General features: G+C 37.5%; 1 protein-coding gene across 1 annotated transcript in view; it reads left to right on the forward strand.

Moving 5' to 3' along the window:
* cwc22 (CWC22 spliceosome associated protein homolog) overlaps nt 1-13,906 on the forward strand; it is a 37,650-nt gene that overhangs the window by 23,703 nt on the left and 41 nt on the right. The window contains exons 16-21 of the mRNA XM_043248672.1: nt 9,385-9,462; nt 9,807-9,959; nt 10,143-10,270; nt 10,352-10,453; nt 10,539-10,741; nt 13,019-13,906. The exon at nt 13,019-13,906 is cut by the window's right edge and continues 41 nt beyond it. Coding sequence (XP_043104607.1) covers nt 9,385-9,462; nt 9,807-9,959; nt 10,143-10,270; nt 10,352-10,453; nt 10,539-10,741; nt 13,019-13,599 — 1,245 coding nt within the window. The 3' untranslated portion in view covers nt 13,600-13,906. The remainder of the gene's footprint in view (nt 1-9,384; nt 9,463-9,806; nt 9,960-10,142; nt 10,271-10,351; nt 10,454-10,538; nt 10,742-13,018) is intronic.

The raw sequence follows: 13,906 nt of genomic DNA on the forward strand, positions 1-13,906 counted from the left end.
CCTACAAATGTCTTCTTTATCGCGTCGCTGCAGCCCTCTGCACAGACTCAGGAGTCAGTAGGGGGGAGACATCTACTCGCTCCCCAGCATATAAACATATGTCAGCTGTGCTGTGGGTGACATCACCACAGCTCACTATCACCTCCAAATAAATCTGCCATGTCTTTACAATAAGGTTTTTTTGTTGTTGTTGATGCCAGTAGTTACATTTTGCATTTCTCTTTTAACTCCATAATATTTATATAATATGTGCATATTTTATGTATACACATTGAAAAGTCTTATGTAGAAAGAAAAAGTCCTTAGTGCTTTAATATATGTAATTGTTTTCTAAAAATATATTTCAAATGAAATAAAAATCTGAAATACTTAATTTAAATTCAAATGGCGTATTTATTAGTATTATTTAATGGAACTAACACAAACCAACAACCAAGCATTTTACTGTTTTTTTTATTTTATTTTATTTTATTATTCTACTAGCTACTGACTTGTTTATTAACAAATATTAAATACTCTAACAAGTGTTTTACTCGTTATTTAATTGTAGTTACTGTGTTAGTCGTTGGCAAATTGGACGTTAATGTAAAGTGCTCATTTAGATTTTTATGGCATGAATATATATTTGTAATTTTTATTCAGACTTCTATTTAATTCTGTTTAAACAAAACAAATGTTTTCAGTACATTGTTTAGAAGCGTTAAGCAAATTGACAAGACCGCATTGAGCTGATAGTGAAGCTTATAAGTGATTTAAATCATGAAATAAATACACATGTAAATGATTACCTCATTGCAAAGAAGTGCTTGTGTTTGCCAGTTTGTTAGCTGTGGGATGTACACAGATCTGCCTCTGAAGCCAGAATTTGCAGAACATGGCTCACATCCAGACCTACCGCAGCCCTCTGCGTCATCAGACACACAAACACACACACACACCTGAGCCTGCCTCAAACCCCACAGTGTCTATGCAACATGAGGAAACACGTTGACTACTCTGGTTTCCTTAACATCACTGTTTGATAAATAAGTTATTATTGGAACTAGACATCTGAAACTGGGAATCAGAAAGTTTGGCTGGGGTTTCTTTCAGCCAGTTAAGTGTACACTTTTACAAGCATCTCAATGACATTAACTTAAAACCAAAACATTTTTGACTGATTTGACTTGTCGGCCTGATTTCTTTTTAGTCATATGGATGATGTGCTACGGCACATTTGTCTTTAAAGGTCGTTCTCTTTAATGAGACTCAAAGAACGTGGGCCCTTGTTTAGAGCTCGTTTTAACATCACGGCATGCGCAGTGTTTCTTTCACACATATGGGTTCACGTCCTTGGAACCCACCGCGTTTTGTCCCTCCTGAGATGTCGCTCCAGAATAAACCGTCCTTGAGTGTTTAGTGATGGCTGCTTCTGCCCAGTGATCTGGCTTTGCTCCTAAATTGCAGGGTTCCCACAGTCATGGAAAACCTGAAAATATAAGGGAATCCAAAGATGGTCCATCTGGATCATTACTTAATCGAATGGTTCTATTTATCAATGTTACTTTTTCCCATATTTGTTTTTATTTATTCATTTATTTATTTTCATGAAATCCATTAGTCAAAAAGTGTGGGAACCCAGTTTGCCTAATATCCATGGCTGTGATTTCAAGTTGAAAATTTATGGTGAGGGTTTGTCATTTAATAAGATAAGGAACTTTTCTATTTTAGTGAAATCCCTCAGGATGAGGTCATTCACTTTCACATGTTTTAAAGATGTCTATAAAAAGGTGGAATGCGGCTTTAAATTCCATACAGCTGCTACTGATTGGCAGGTGTCTCTGTTAGGGTGGAGTTTGTTTATGGTCTGCAAGAAGTCCACCACATGTTTGGTTTCCAGTTTCCACACAAGATGTTGACAAGAGCTGTAAAGAAATGATCTACTGAACTCCCATCATTCCCAAGCCTCTACATGTCCTTTGCACCTTATATGTATATGACTTGTATGACTATTTTATTTTATTTTAAATGGATAATATGGTGCTATTTTAAAGATTTTGTGTATTTGGTGTTGCAAAATATTTTATTATGCTTTAAAAAAATGAATACTGTACATTTTAGTTCCTCTTTGCCTTTCTCAAACATTTTTTTTTTCCTTATGACAAGCACTGTTTGCTCTGATTGGCCAGCTGACCCAGTGCATTGTGATTGGTAAAACACTACAAGCAAACATTGAAAATATAATGCCCTTTTATATAATTGCATCTTTCAAAGGTCTTTCTAAGCTTCCTGTTGATGTATTTTTTATGATTTTATTATATTACTAATCAAAAATAAGTTTTAATGTATTTAGGGTAGGAAATTTACAAAATATCTTCATGGAAAATGATCCTAATGATTTTTAGCATAAAAACTAAACCAATCGTTTTGACCCATACAATGTATTTTTGGCTATTGCTACAACTATACCCTAGTGACTTAAGACAAGGTGACAAATACGTTAACAAAACATAGAAACAAGTGCCAGATTGTCAGAGAAAAATCTGAACTGATCTTTTTTTTTTCTTTGTAGTCTCTTAGGATCACAAAAATGCATACAAAATCTTATACATACCAAATAATAATAATAATAAAAATAGAATCATATTACCACTTGTATATTTTCGATTGTAGTTTTATCCCGGTGATGCAAAGCTGAACTTTCAGTAGCCATTATGATGATCCTTCAGAAATAACTTTTATATGCTGAAATGGTGGAAAAAAATTCCTGAGGTAAGGGGTTTAAGAGCGTGCATCAAACGTCTTAATTGTCACCCTTAAAGTGTTTAAACTAAGCATTTCACTGTAGTTCCTGGCAACATATGACAATGGGTGCCGCTGTTGCTATAGTTACCACATCTCACAATAAATATGACAATAAAAAGAACGTAACAAAATGCAAAGTAAAACACAAAGAAATAAACAAGTGCTGCCCGTTTCTGCATTGCAGAGGAAACTGGCTTCATTTCTAAAGTGAAATTGCTTTCTACTGACCAATGATGGAGAATTTACCAAAAATGTAAAAAATTCAAAGTTTTGATGCAGCAAACACAGTTGTAATTAGGTGGAAGGAGAAAAAGTGTACAATGACTTAATGGAGCTGTTTTGATCCCCTAAATTTATCAAGGTGAAATTATTAATAAGTGCTTTGTAGAAACTCTTAAGGGTAGTTAAGACTGTCAACTTAAGTACTTCCCTTAAGTAAACCTTTTAGGGTTTTTTTTTTCTTGAAACCCTTGTTTCACTAAAGATACCTTAACCTTACGATCAACGGTTTACTTATCTTAAGGGTTTTCATGCAACCAGCCCCAGGCCCTAGCTTCTAGTGAAAATTAAAAAAAAAATGTGGGATGGGAGAACTCTTGAAGCCTCATTTTCATTCATGTCACATTAAATATTCTGTCTGCACTGAGGTCCATGAAGCTCAGATAATTCAGTCTTATTCAGCCTTCGGTTTAAAGAGCTCATTGCATTCTTCACCCTCAGAAAAGTAAAGGCCAAACCTCGGTGCCTGAAAATCTAAATAGTTTAACTTGCTGTGTTGATGTTTACGTTGTAATGTTGAGGGCAGAAAGTACTGAAAACATCACAGCCGCTCTCATCATTTCCATGTCGCCACATCAAAGTTTCCCTTTCAGAGGAGGATTGTAAAATGTTTTATAGTGCACGCTTTCAACAAGGTTCGAGCGAAAATTAGCAAAGGCAGCGACAATTGATGCTTGTCAGCCGCTGTCTGGCAGTGAAGCTGATGGCGCGATTATTAGTCTTGTGAGCAATAAACACATCAGAAGTGCAGAATGAATCATGGGACTTCACAGATGGCCTGTTCATTATTCAGCCACATTTCTGCCTCCTCCAGCCTCAGCCACATGGAGTACAAACGTATGGATTGAGTGCATCAGACTGAATCACAGCTACATTCAGTCAGCAGAGAGATAATTCAGCTGTATGAGACGCTAATCGAATAATGATCCGTTTCACAAAGAGCTTCTGCTGCCACTGTGTTTGTTACCGAGTGAGAATGCATTAAGTGCAGAGAGGGATATGGATGGCCGTTTAAGCATTTTGTTTATTTGGTGTGTCTTCTAGTATTTATGACTATATCCTCTCTGGTCTGTTGTCATTTAGGGTTATTGCCTCAGATTATTATTATTATTTTTTTAATTAGAGCAATTCTGAATCTGAAGAAACTTGATGTTATAGTAGTTGAATGGCAGGGCATTGCTAGTGTTTGCTGAGGTGCTGTTGGTGGTTGCTTGCTTGCCTTAGAGTTGTCTTGAAGTTTCTGCTATATTACCCATTTTTCTGTTGGGTCTCCATTGAAAATAATAACATTAGTCACTTAATTTTCTAGACCACCTCGGCTTCAACAAGCTACACAACCGGTGAGAGACGAGTTGCATGCGAGTAGTGTTTATCTAGCAATGTGCTTGTACTGATGGTTAGGAATTTGAACGCACCCCTTATGGAGTTATACTACATTTACCCACCCTCAGAAGGTATTTTGGAGATGCGGGTAACAGTTGGTGGTAGCCATTGGGAAAAAATACTATGAAATTCAAACGCTACCAGCAAATGTTTCTTTTTTTTTTGGTGTACCTTTGTTGGTGCTCAGCAGAAGACAGACATTCATACAGGTTTGGAACATGTAGGGGGTTAAACGTTGACAAAATTTTACATTTCGGTTGAGTTATTCCTTATAGCATCGTAATATTTTTGTGTAAACAGTGATGCATTTTACCAAGAAGTTCAAAATAGGAGGTTCAGAAGAACAGGACGTAAACAAACAAAAACAAAAAAAAAACACCTTTGCAGCATTTTAAGTCTCTTTACTGCCCTTTTGAATATTTAATTCAAAATATATTCTAAAAACATTGAGTTTTAATACCACACCAAATACTAACAATACTAACAGAGATAAAAAGTTGAGATTGAGTTTGCTAAATTCAAATTTACACTCAAGTTATTGCATACTTGTTTTATAATGTACTGAAGTGCACATAATTACACTATTGGCAATTAGTATAAATAGCAGAAAATCCTATTTTAACGTAGTGTAAATAGAATCTATTTCTGTTTGCACGGTGTAAATGGACTATATTGTTATTTACGCTTAATTCAAAGAGCCACTGTCTTTATATTTTTGCTATTAATAGTTATGGTAATATATGGTATTGGTGTGCCTGTACTTTTGACGTCTTTATAAAATCACATCAAGTATTTATTCAGCATGTGCGGAGTATATTTCACACCCCATACGGGGTAATGGAAAATACATTTCTCCTGCACAGTGCTCTTCACCTGAGTTTTCACTTCTTGGAGTTATTGATTGAATCCTCCAGCTTGTTTTTGACCGGGCAGATCTTCAGCCTGACTTTTCCTGCCCGTCCCACAGGTAGATGCGCAAGACTCTGTCCGTACTCATCCAGGCAAAAAGAAAAAGGTTATGTTGCTGAGCCCTGTGCACTTAGGGAATACTGTTCTGCATCTGACAGAGTTCATTCAGTGTCCCATGTGTGCCAGTGATTCAGTCGAGCTGGTTTGCTTGCGAGCTTTCACTTCTAATTTTTTAGATGCTGTTTTTTTGGGGGGGGGGGGTTTAGCAAAACAAGTGATAAGTAGTTTTTCTCTTTTTCTTTTCTTTTTTTTTTGTTTTCCCTCAATATAGAAGTTTTATTGTGTTGTGGATATATTGGATGTAAGTGGTTATTGATTGTCTGGGTTTCAGTCCTTGTGCTTTTTGTTCGATTTGACAGCACTGCCAATTTCTTTTCAGAGGAAATGAAATAGGCTGACATGGTTTTAAAGTTTTCTTAAATGTTTAAAGCTCTTCATTTCTTTTTTTTCTGTTCTTTATGCTGCTGCTTTAATCAAAGCTAATAGCAATTCGTCATTTCTTTTCCATCAGTCTTTGCAGAGCAGATGGCCGGTCATCTGTGGCAACAGTCTTGCTGTGCACGATTACAGATTTCACATCACGGATGCTCTCCTGCGCTCCCTTCCTCTCATATCGCTCTTCAAAAATTACTAGTCTGTCCTGAGGGAAACGCTTCTATCAGCTTCATGTCAATCACAAGCCGTCCCTCATTCTGTGGTTCGTCTAGTTATAATGTATCCAAGCAGTCAAAACAGAGGGGGAGAAATGTTGCATACGGGAGCTCAACCAGGCCGCAGGTGCGAAAAAGGAAGTGCTAAAATGGCTGTTTTGAGCATGTAATCCCTCTAGTTTGCTGTGTTTTGTAGGATCAACACAAAGGGTCACTGTGGGATTCCGGCCTTTTGGGCTGAAGAGGTTTACCTGACATCTCCCTTGACAGAATCTCTAAAGCTCCAATCTCAAAAGCTCTACAGTGTATTTGCTTGAGGCAATGAGGATGATGCTAATGAGCGAATCAGAGAGTGATTCACCAATGCCAAAGCGCGGATTTGTGCTCCTGCTTGGTCTGTTGCACAGTAATGCTCCCGCTGTTATTAGAGCAGTTTAATTAGCTGGGATTTCCCTGTTCATACATGAAGAGCAGGTATTAGCGGAAGTCAGAGAACCTTGGTTCAGGTTTTTTTTTTTTTTTTTGGAACTGGAAGCTTTACTGACAGCCATATTGCTCATTTCTGTGATGCCTTAAGAAAGGCAAAATAAAAATAGTCACGGTTTACGCACTGTTGTTTCATTCCAAATAATAACCAACCTACTTTTCAAAGTTTAGGCGCAGTACTTTTATCAAATTGATCACATGTGATGGAAAAAAACATTTGCATCATGGTTAAATATTGCACAGCCACTGTTTCCAAAATTATGATGATAAATGTTTCCTGAATATGAAAAGTGATTTCTGAAGAATCATGTAACACTGAAAACTGCAGTAATGGCTGTCAAAAATTCAGCATTGCATCCCAGGAATAAATAAAAAATTGTATATAACTGTATATATTTAAATATAAAAACATTATTTTATGTAAAAATATGATCTTCACCAGTAGTAACATTTAAAACACATTTTAGGCTTAATATTAACATGTGTATGTGTGCATATATATATGTATATGTATATGTGTATATATATATATGTATATATATGTATATGTACAGTATGTATATATATATAATATATACAATACATACACAGAGTATACGTATGTATATATTTGTTAATATGGTGTTATAATGTTACTACTGGCAAAGATCATATGATCTTTCATTAATATTGCTCTATAAATGCAATATAATAAGTGTACATGAAGTATACTTGCAGTTGGTCCATTTTATCACAATCAAATACTTAAGTATATCTGTTTTTGGACTTACGCACAATTAAAGTGGTTTATGTGCAAATTTGTGTTTACTATATCAGAATATAGAAGTACAGTTACAGGGCATTTTTATTAAGCACATAAATATGTAAATCTATTTGTAGTGTACAAACAAGTGCATTTCAAATACATTTTAGTATATTTCTTTTTCACTAACGATATAAAATGCAACCTCAAAGTGTTAATAGGTTTTTGAAATCTTAGTCATAATTATTCTAAATCATGAAATCGCTTAAAGGAGAGATAGGGTTTGTTATCAGTAATCAAGATTGTAGGCGAGTTTAGCCTCCCTGAAATATATATACAGGGTGTTAATATGAGATACTGGTGCCTGATGGCTGAACCACCTTTCTGCTCCACACTCTTTCAAACTGTCCTGTGATCAGAACACCTCACCGTCACACCTGGCACATGTGGCTCGCTGCCTGCAGGCACCTGTTAGAAGAGTCAGAACCCATCTCATCAGAGTTACCCCTCAGCCGTATCTCGAGTGTTCAGTACTTCATCTGCCTGGACACTCCGCTTTTTGATATCCTTCTGTTGAAAGTATTTTAAACCACTTTAAGTTTCCAGCTTCGACTAATTTGGTGCCAGACTGCAGCCTATCGGGTTTCGTTTGTAAGTTGATCGCGAGCATGCCGTTCCTCCTTATAATCCTAAACTCCCCGATGAATATATGTGGGTCTTAAATCAATAGGCTTATGGAGTGTTGTAAGGTGTAAGTAGAGAAGCATGGCAGCTCTTGTGTCCGTGCAACAGGATGAGATACTACACCTACAGGGAAGGCGGCCCAGACCTCTGGAGCTCAGCTGAGCCAGACGCAGGTGCGAAGTGGGAAGAGTTAAATGGCAGTTTGGAGCAGCTAATCCTTCCTGTTTCATACGAAGGGGGGAATAGGCATCTGTGGTCACAAACACAGCAAGGCCAGGGACAAGGAAAGGTTCGATAAGGGATTTCAAACTTTTGACCTGAACAGAATTACTTGACATCGCCTGTGCCTCCAGTCACAGCAGAGGTTTTGACATTTCTGCTCTAGATGCTTGGGATAACGTCCTTAAAACGATAGTTCACCCAAAAATGAAAAACCGTCGCAATATATGCGAATTTGTTCAAAACCTGTATGATTCACTTTCTTCTGCTGAACGCAAAAATTTGGATAAACAATTAGTTTCTGGTGCCTACTGATTTCAGTAGTATTTTTTGTTGCATACTGCATTCAAAGTCAGCCAGTCCATAACGTTTACTAAAAAATGCAATAAAAACTATTGCAATGGTGTAAAATATTATTACTACGTAAAAAAGAGTTTTCTGTTTTAATATCTTTTAAGGTATAAAATGTATTATACCTTAAAAGATATTAAAACAGAAAACTCTTTTTTTCATCTATGATAACACATGATGTTCAAAAAATGTATCGGTGTTGAAAGCATTTGGTTAATATGTGGAAACCATGATTTGTTTTCTGTATTTGTAGAAGAATAAAAAGGACATTTTCTGTCGCAACACAAATTACTTTCTAATGTCATTGTAATGCCCCATCTGATCATTTTAATGGATTCTTAAAGTATCAATTTCTTAAAAAAAAAAGTATATGTATTTGTCTTTAAAAAGCACCATAAGAGTAGTCTGTGTGACTCTTGCAAGTCTTCTGAAACCGATGCCTTTGTGTGATCTTTTCATTAAACCGTTTTTTCTATTTTACAAAAACCTCTTAATGATTAATCCATATTTCAAGTGCTTAGTCCTTCATGTGCATGGACCAATATCTAGTGCACTTGAGGAAAGAGCCTCGAGAGTTCAACGGAACAATTTTTAGATCATCTCGTAATGTGTTCAAGTTTAATTTGTTAAATTGATCTTGAGGCTGTCTGTCGCTCTGTCTCAGAATCCTAGGCTCCTTGGTGAAGATATGAGGTTATGAGATCAATAGGCATTAGTGGAGAAGTGCTGGGAATGGATGATCAGCCTCACACTTTTCTTTTGAGTTTCTTTTAAAGTGCCCTGATGCTTAGTCTGTGTTAGAGATTTTTTTTCATGTGATTCTGTTCCTCTCCACAGAAAGAGCTGTGCAACATGATCCTGGACTGTTGTGCCCAGCAAAGAACATACGAGAAGTTCTTTGGTCTCCTAGCTGGGGTGAGCACATCTTTCACTTTTTGAATGACTTTATTTTGGTTTGTTAAAATTAGATTTTATATATATATATATATATATATATATATATATATATATATATATATATATATATATATATATATATATATATATATATATATATATATATATACTTTATTGTTCATTATTGATATTTTTTATTAATGGTTTATATAGATTTTATTATTATTTATAGATACGATGCAAGGCAACATTATTTTTTTTCTAGATTTATGAATATTCAAAGTGACATGCACCTCATCTGTACTATTGGTGCAAGATCACAAGAGTTTTTCTTCGTCTAATGTTTTTCATCTTTTATGTAGAGGTTTTGCCTGCTGAAGAAAGAATATATGGAGAGTTTTGAAGCCATCTTCCAGGAACAGTATGAAACCATCCACCGGCTTGAGACCAACAAATTACGTAATGTTGCTCGAATGTTTGCGCATCTCCTCTACACAGACTCCATTCCATGGAGTGTGAGTAACTTTTATTATTTCTTCCTCTACATTCACCACATCAGCATTTAGACATGGCTAATAAACGAATGCATCCCACAAGCTCTAATTACGTTTTAGACAACAACACATCAATATGGCCAGACATATCATTGGTTTCCTGATGTACTAAAACAGCTCTCTCTCTCTGTCTCTCTATCTTAGGTCCTTGAATGTGTTAAAATGAGTGAAGACACAACGACATCCTCCAGTCGAATTTTTGTGAAGATTTTGTTCCAGGAGCTTTGTGCTTATATGGGTTTGCCTAAACTGAATGAGCGACTGAAGGACATGTAAGTGCTTTCCTTTCTGTTTCACTGAATGCATTCAATCGATAATTAATTGATGGAACATATCTTTTGTTTATTCCTCAGGACTCTTCAGTCTTTCTTTGAGGGTCTTTTCCCACGTGACAACCCGAGGAACACGAGATTTGCCATTAATTTCTTCACATCAATTGGCCTTGGAGGACTTACGTACGCACCTGTGAAATCTTTTTTTGGATCGACTCCAATTAATGAGAACAAATGCTTACTGAACCCTTTTTTTCTTTTCTTTCAGGGATGAGTTGAGAGAACATCTGAAGAACGCTCCTAAGATGATCATGACCCAGAATCAGGAAGTGGAGTCATCGGATTCCTCCTCCTCTTCCTCTTCTTCTTCAGACTCCTCCTCATCTTCAGATTCCTCATCTGACAGCAGCGACAGTGACTCGGATTCATCCAGCGCCTCAGACTCCTCCTCTAGCAGTGACAGCTCCTCAGGTATCCTCAGGGTTTTCTTTTGCATTACTGTCATTTTTTAATATGAAAAGAATACAGGATCTTGAGATAGATTTGGTAAGAGTGAATCATTCTTAAAGGTGCTGTATGTAATTTTATTCTCTATTAAAACCATACCATAATAAAAAAAATACCATAACATGTTTGCAGATATTTGTAGATTTAAGATACTTGTTTATCTGGAAAAAAAATGCTACAGTCAGATATTCACCTTTTGAAAATGTGCAGTCAGGGTTTGTTTTGGTTTCTGTAACCCCACTCACTTCCTTTTACCCAATTGTATTTCGGCTCCCTTGGTTGCCAGTTGAAGGACTGGCAACCTGCACCAAGACAAAGGAGAAGGGGGTGGGTAAAAAAAACACCCCTCTCCAATATTTAGAATTTTGCAATACCTAGTTCAACCACTAGGTAAATTCTACATGCAGCACCTTTATTAGTCTGGTTTAAGGAGCATGTCTGCATATAAAAGAAATCTTAAAAACTATTTGGGGTTTGTTTGTTTTTAGGGTTGAACTACTGGAGAAAGACTTGAAAAATGCATTAAAAACATTTTTATAAGAACCGTCCCAAACCTCTTTCAGTAACCATTAATTGAATAAAATAATAATTCAACTTAATAGCGCATTGTAAAATAATGCTAATAATTACTTATCAGTTTCTTCAAACACCATGCGTTTATATGCTTTGAAACGCTTTATTCCCAAATTGAACGTTACTTTAATCTGCTCATGATTTTGCTGTCATAACCAAAACTGAATGTTCTGTTTTTATGGTTGAGATTGAATAGAACGATTCGGATTGTCGATGTTAAATTATGTCTGCCTTGTGGAGTGAACCGCTGCATTGAACAAGAGCAGAGCCAATTCTGTTTTCCATCATAACTTTAAAATTTCATTAAGTGTGAAAGAAAGTGTGGCCATTGGCCTGGCGCCTAATTATGCATTGCATTCATGTCTGGACTTGACTTGAGATCTGTTTTGTGTTTGTTTGTTTTTCTTGCTTAATTATTCTGCTTGTTATGGAGTGTTTTCCCCCTCCCTTCCTGAGCTCTGATGACCGGTCAGTCATCAGCCTGCGCTTCAGTGTCCACTTTGAGAATTTATGCGATGGGATCTACAAAAAATGGCTTCCTAGTTCTGTTGTCAAGATATTTTTTTTTGTTTCAGCTATTTAGGATCTCTGCAATAATGCAAAATCTGAGAATTTTACGAGTCTTAGATTGAATGATCAACATGATAAAACCTCGATTTGTTTAATAGATTGGATTTACAGGGTGGAAATCTCCTCATCGCAGTCAGAAATCGCTCATAAATAGCTTGTTTAGAATTACTGCGTGATGACAAACACTGTTAGAAACACTTCCACCTCCCAATATGCATGCAAATAGACACTTTTTGTGGTTTCAGCACTGTGTAAAAAGTGATTATAATTAGATTTGAGAACAGGCAGATTCTGACAGGAGTCTGTGAGCCGCAGCCATTCAAGTGCAGTAATTTGTTCTCGAGGCTGTTAATGAAGATACATTTTTAGAAAAGACGTGATGCCAGGCCTCTCTTCTCCTCCGCTACCGTTTGATGATTGTTAATTGGTGTTTATTGCTGCTTTTCAAGAAAGGAATACTTCCTCTTCTCTAACAGTTCCCTCAAACGTGTGCATGTGAAAACACATTTAACGCCGCTCTTTTTTTCCCCCCTCAAGGTGTGAACATTTTAGTGGTTTGATCGTACTGGGTTTATTGAAATTGGCCATTTTGGGTGCTGTAGGTTCATCATATGTCACACAACGCTTGTCGCAAAAAAGTTGACCGGTTAAAAACTTTTTTTAAACTTCCAGCCGGACTGTCCCATAACATGAAAATGTTGCTTTATGAGATTTTTTTTTACGTTAATATGAGTTTCCCAAGGCTGCCTATGGTCCCCCAGTGACTAGAAATAGCAATAGGTATAAACTTTGATTGGCCAGGTCGTGCATCACTCAAAAAAACAGGCCAATCAGAAGAGAAGGCTCGTGAATAGTAATTAAACAGGCCAAAGTCGACCTGTTTTTGACAGATCTCCTCAGAAAGGACCTGTAAAAACATATTGAGATGGTTTTTGTTATTTATACCACAAATATATAATCTTAAGGACATCAACAACTTAGTAAACCTCAGCGATCATACTCGCCTAGTGAAAAGAGTTTTTTTTTTTTCCGTGAGTGGCATAAGGTATTACGTTTGGGTCCTCCGAGTACTTACAAAACTCTCCTTTTCATTCTCAGATTCTGACTCCAGGCGTAAAAAGGCCTCAGGCAAGAAAAAGGACAAAAGCAAGGAGAAGAAGAAGTCCAGCAAGGCAGCAAACCAGCGATCTCCTCTGGAGGAGCGTCCCAGCAAGAGACACGAGAACCGGCGACAAGAAGGCAGCAAAGAGGACCGCCACGGATCCGACAAGCACCACAGAGATTCTCGGCGCCGGGGACATGAGGACGAGTCGCCCCCTGCTCGACAGAGAGGAGAACCCGAGCGCGAGAGGAGAGGACATAAAGAACAGCAGCACCACAGGCACGCTCCGGACCACGAGAACCGACAGCTGGATTCACGCGGGCACAAGGACGACGGCAAAAACCCCCGAGCGGACAAGGACAAAGATAGACGCAGAAGCAGAGACAAGGAGCCTCTGCGGCGGAGCCGGGACAGGTCAAAGTCACGAGAGAGGAGCCGCAAAGAGACCGACTCCAGGGACTCGTTCAAGAACGGTTTGGAGAGGGCGGACAAAGAGAACAGGCATTCTGACAGATACAAAGAGTCCAGGAGGAAAGACGAGAGGAGCAGGGACAGCTCACCGAGGAGGCACAGATAGCCGCCTGAAGGAAGACGGGAGAACATCATGATATCTTACAGTTTTGAGCCGTTCCTCGTTCACTGTGGCTTTCACCCTCGTGCTTTTGCTTAGCCTCTGTGTTGTTATACAGTAAAACATAATGATTTTTTTGAGCAGTCGTTAAAAGGACTTGTGGAAATGTACCGTATGCAGGCTGATGCTGTGTGAGGTGTTCCTGAACAATTTTAGCGGTTAAACGAGGCTGTGCTCATGTTGTTGGGGACGTTTTGTACTTTATGTATCCTTGCCCGATAGTATTTTTGGCTGTTGTTTTGGAAGTAATTGG

The sequence above is a fragment of the Puntigrus tetrazona genome, chromosome 9 (assembly GCF_018831695.1).
Source record: "Puntigrus tetrazona isolate hp1 chromosome 9, ASM1883169v1, whole genome shotgun sequence".
Classification (NCBI taxonomy): Eukaryota; Metazoa; Chordata; class Actinopteri; order Cypriniformes; family Cyprinidae; genus Puntigrus; species Puntigrus tetrazona.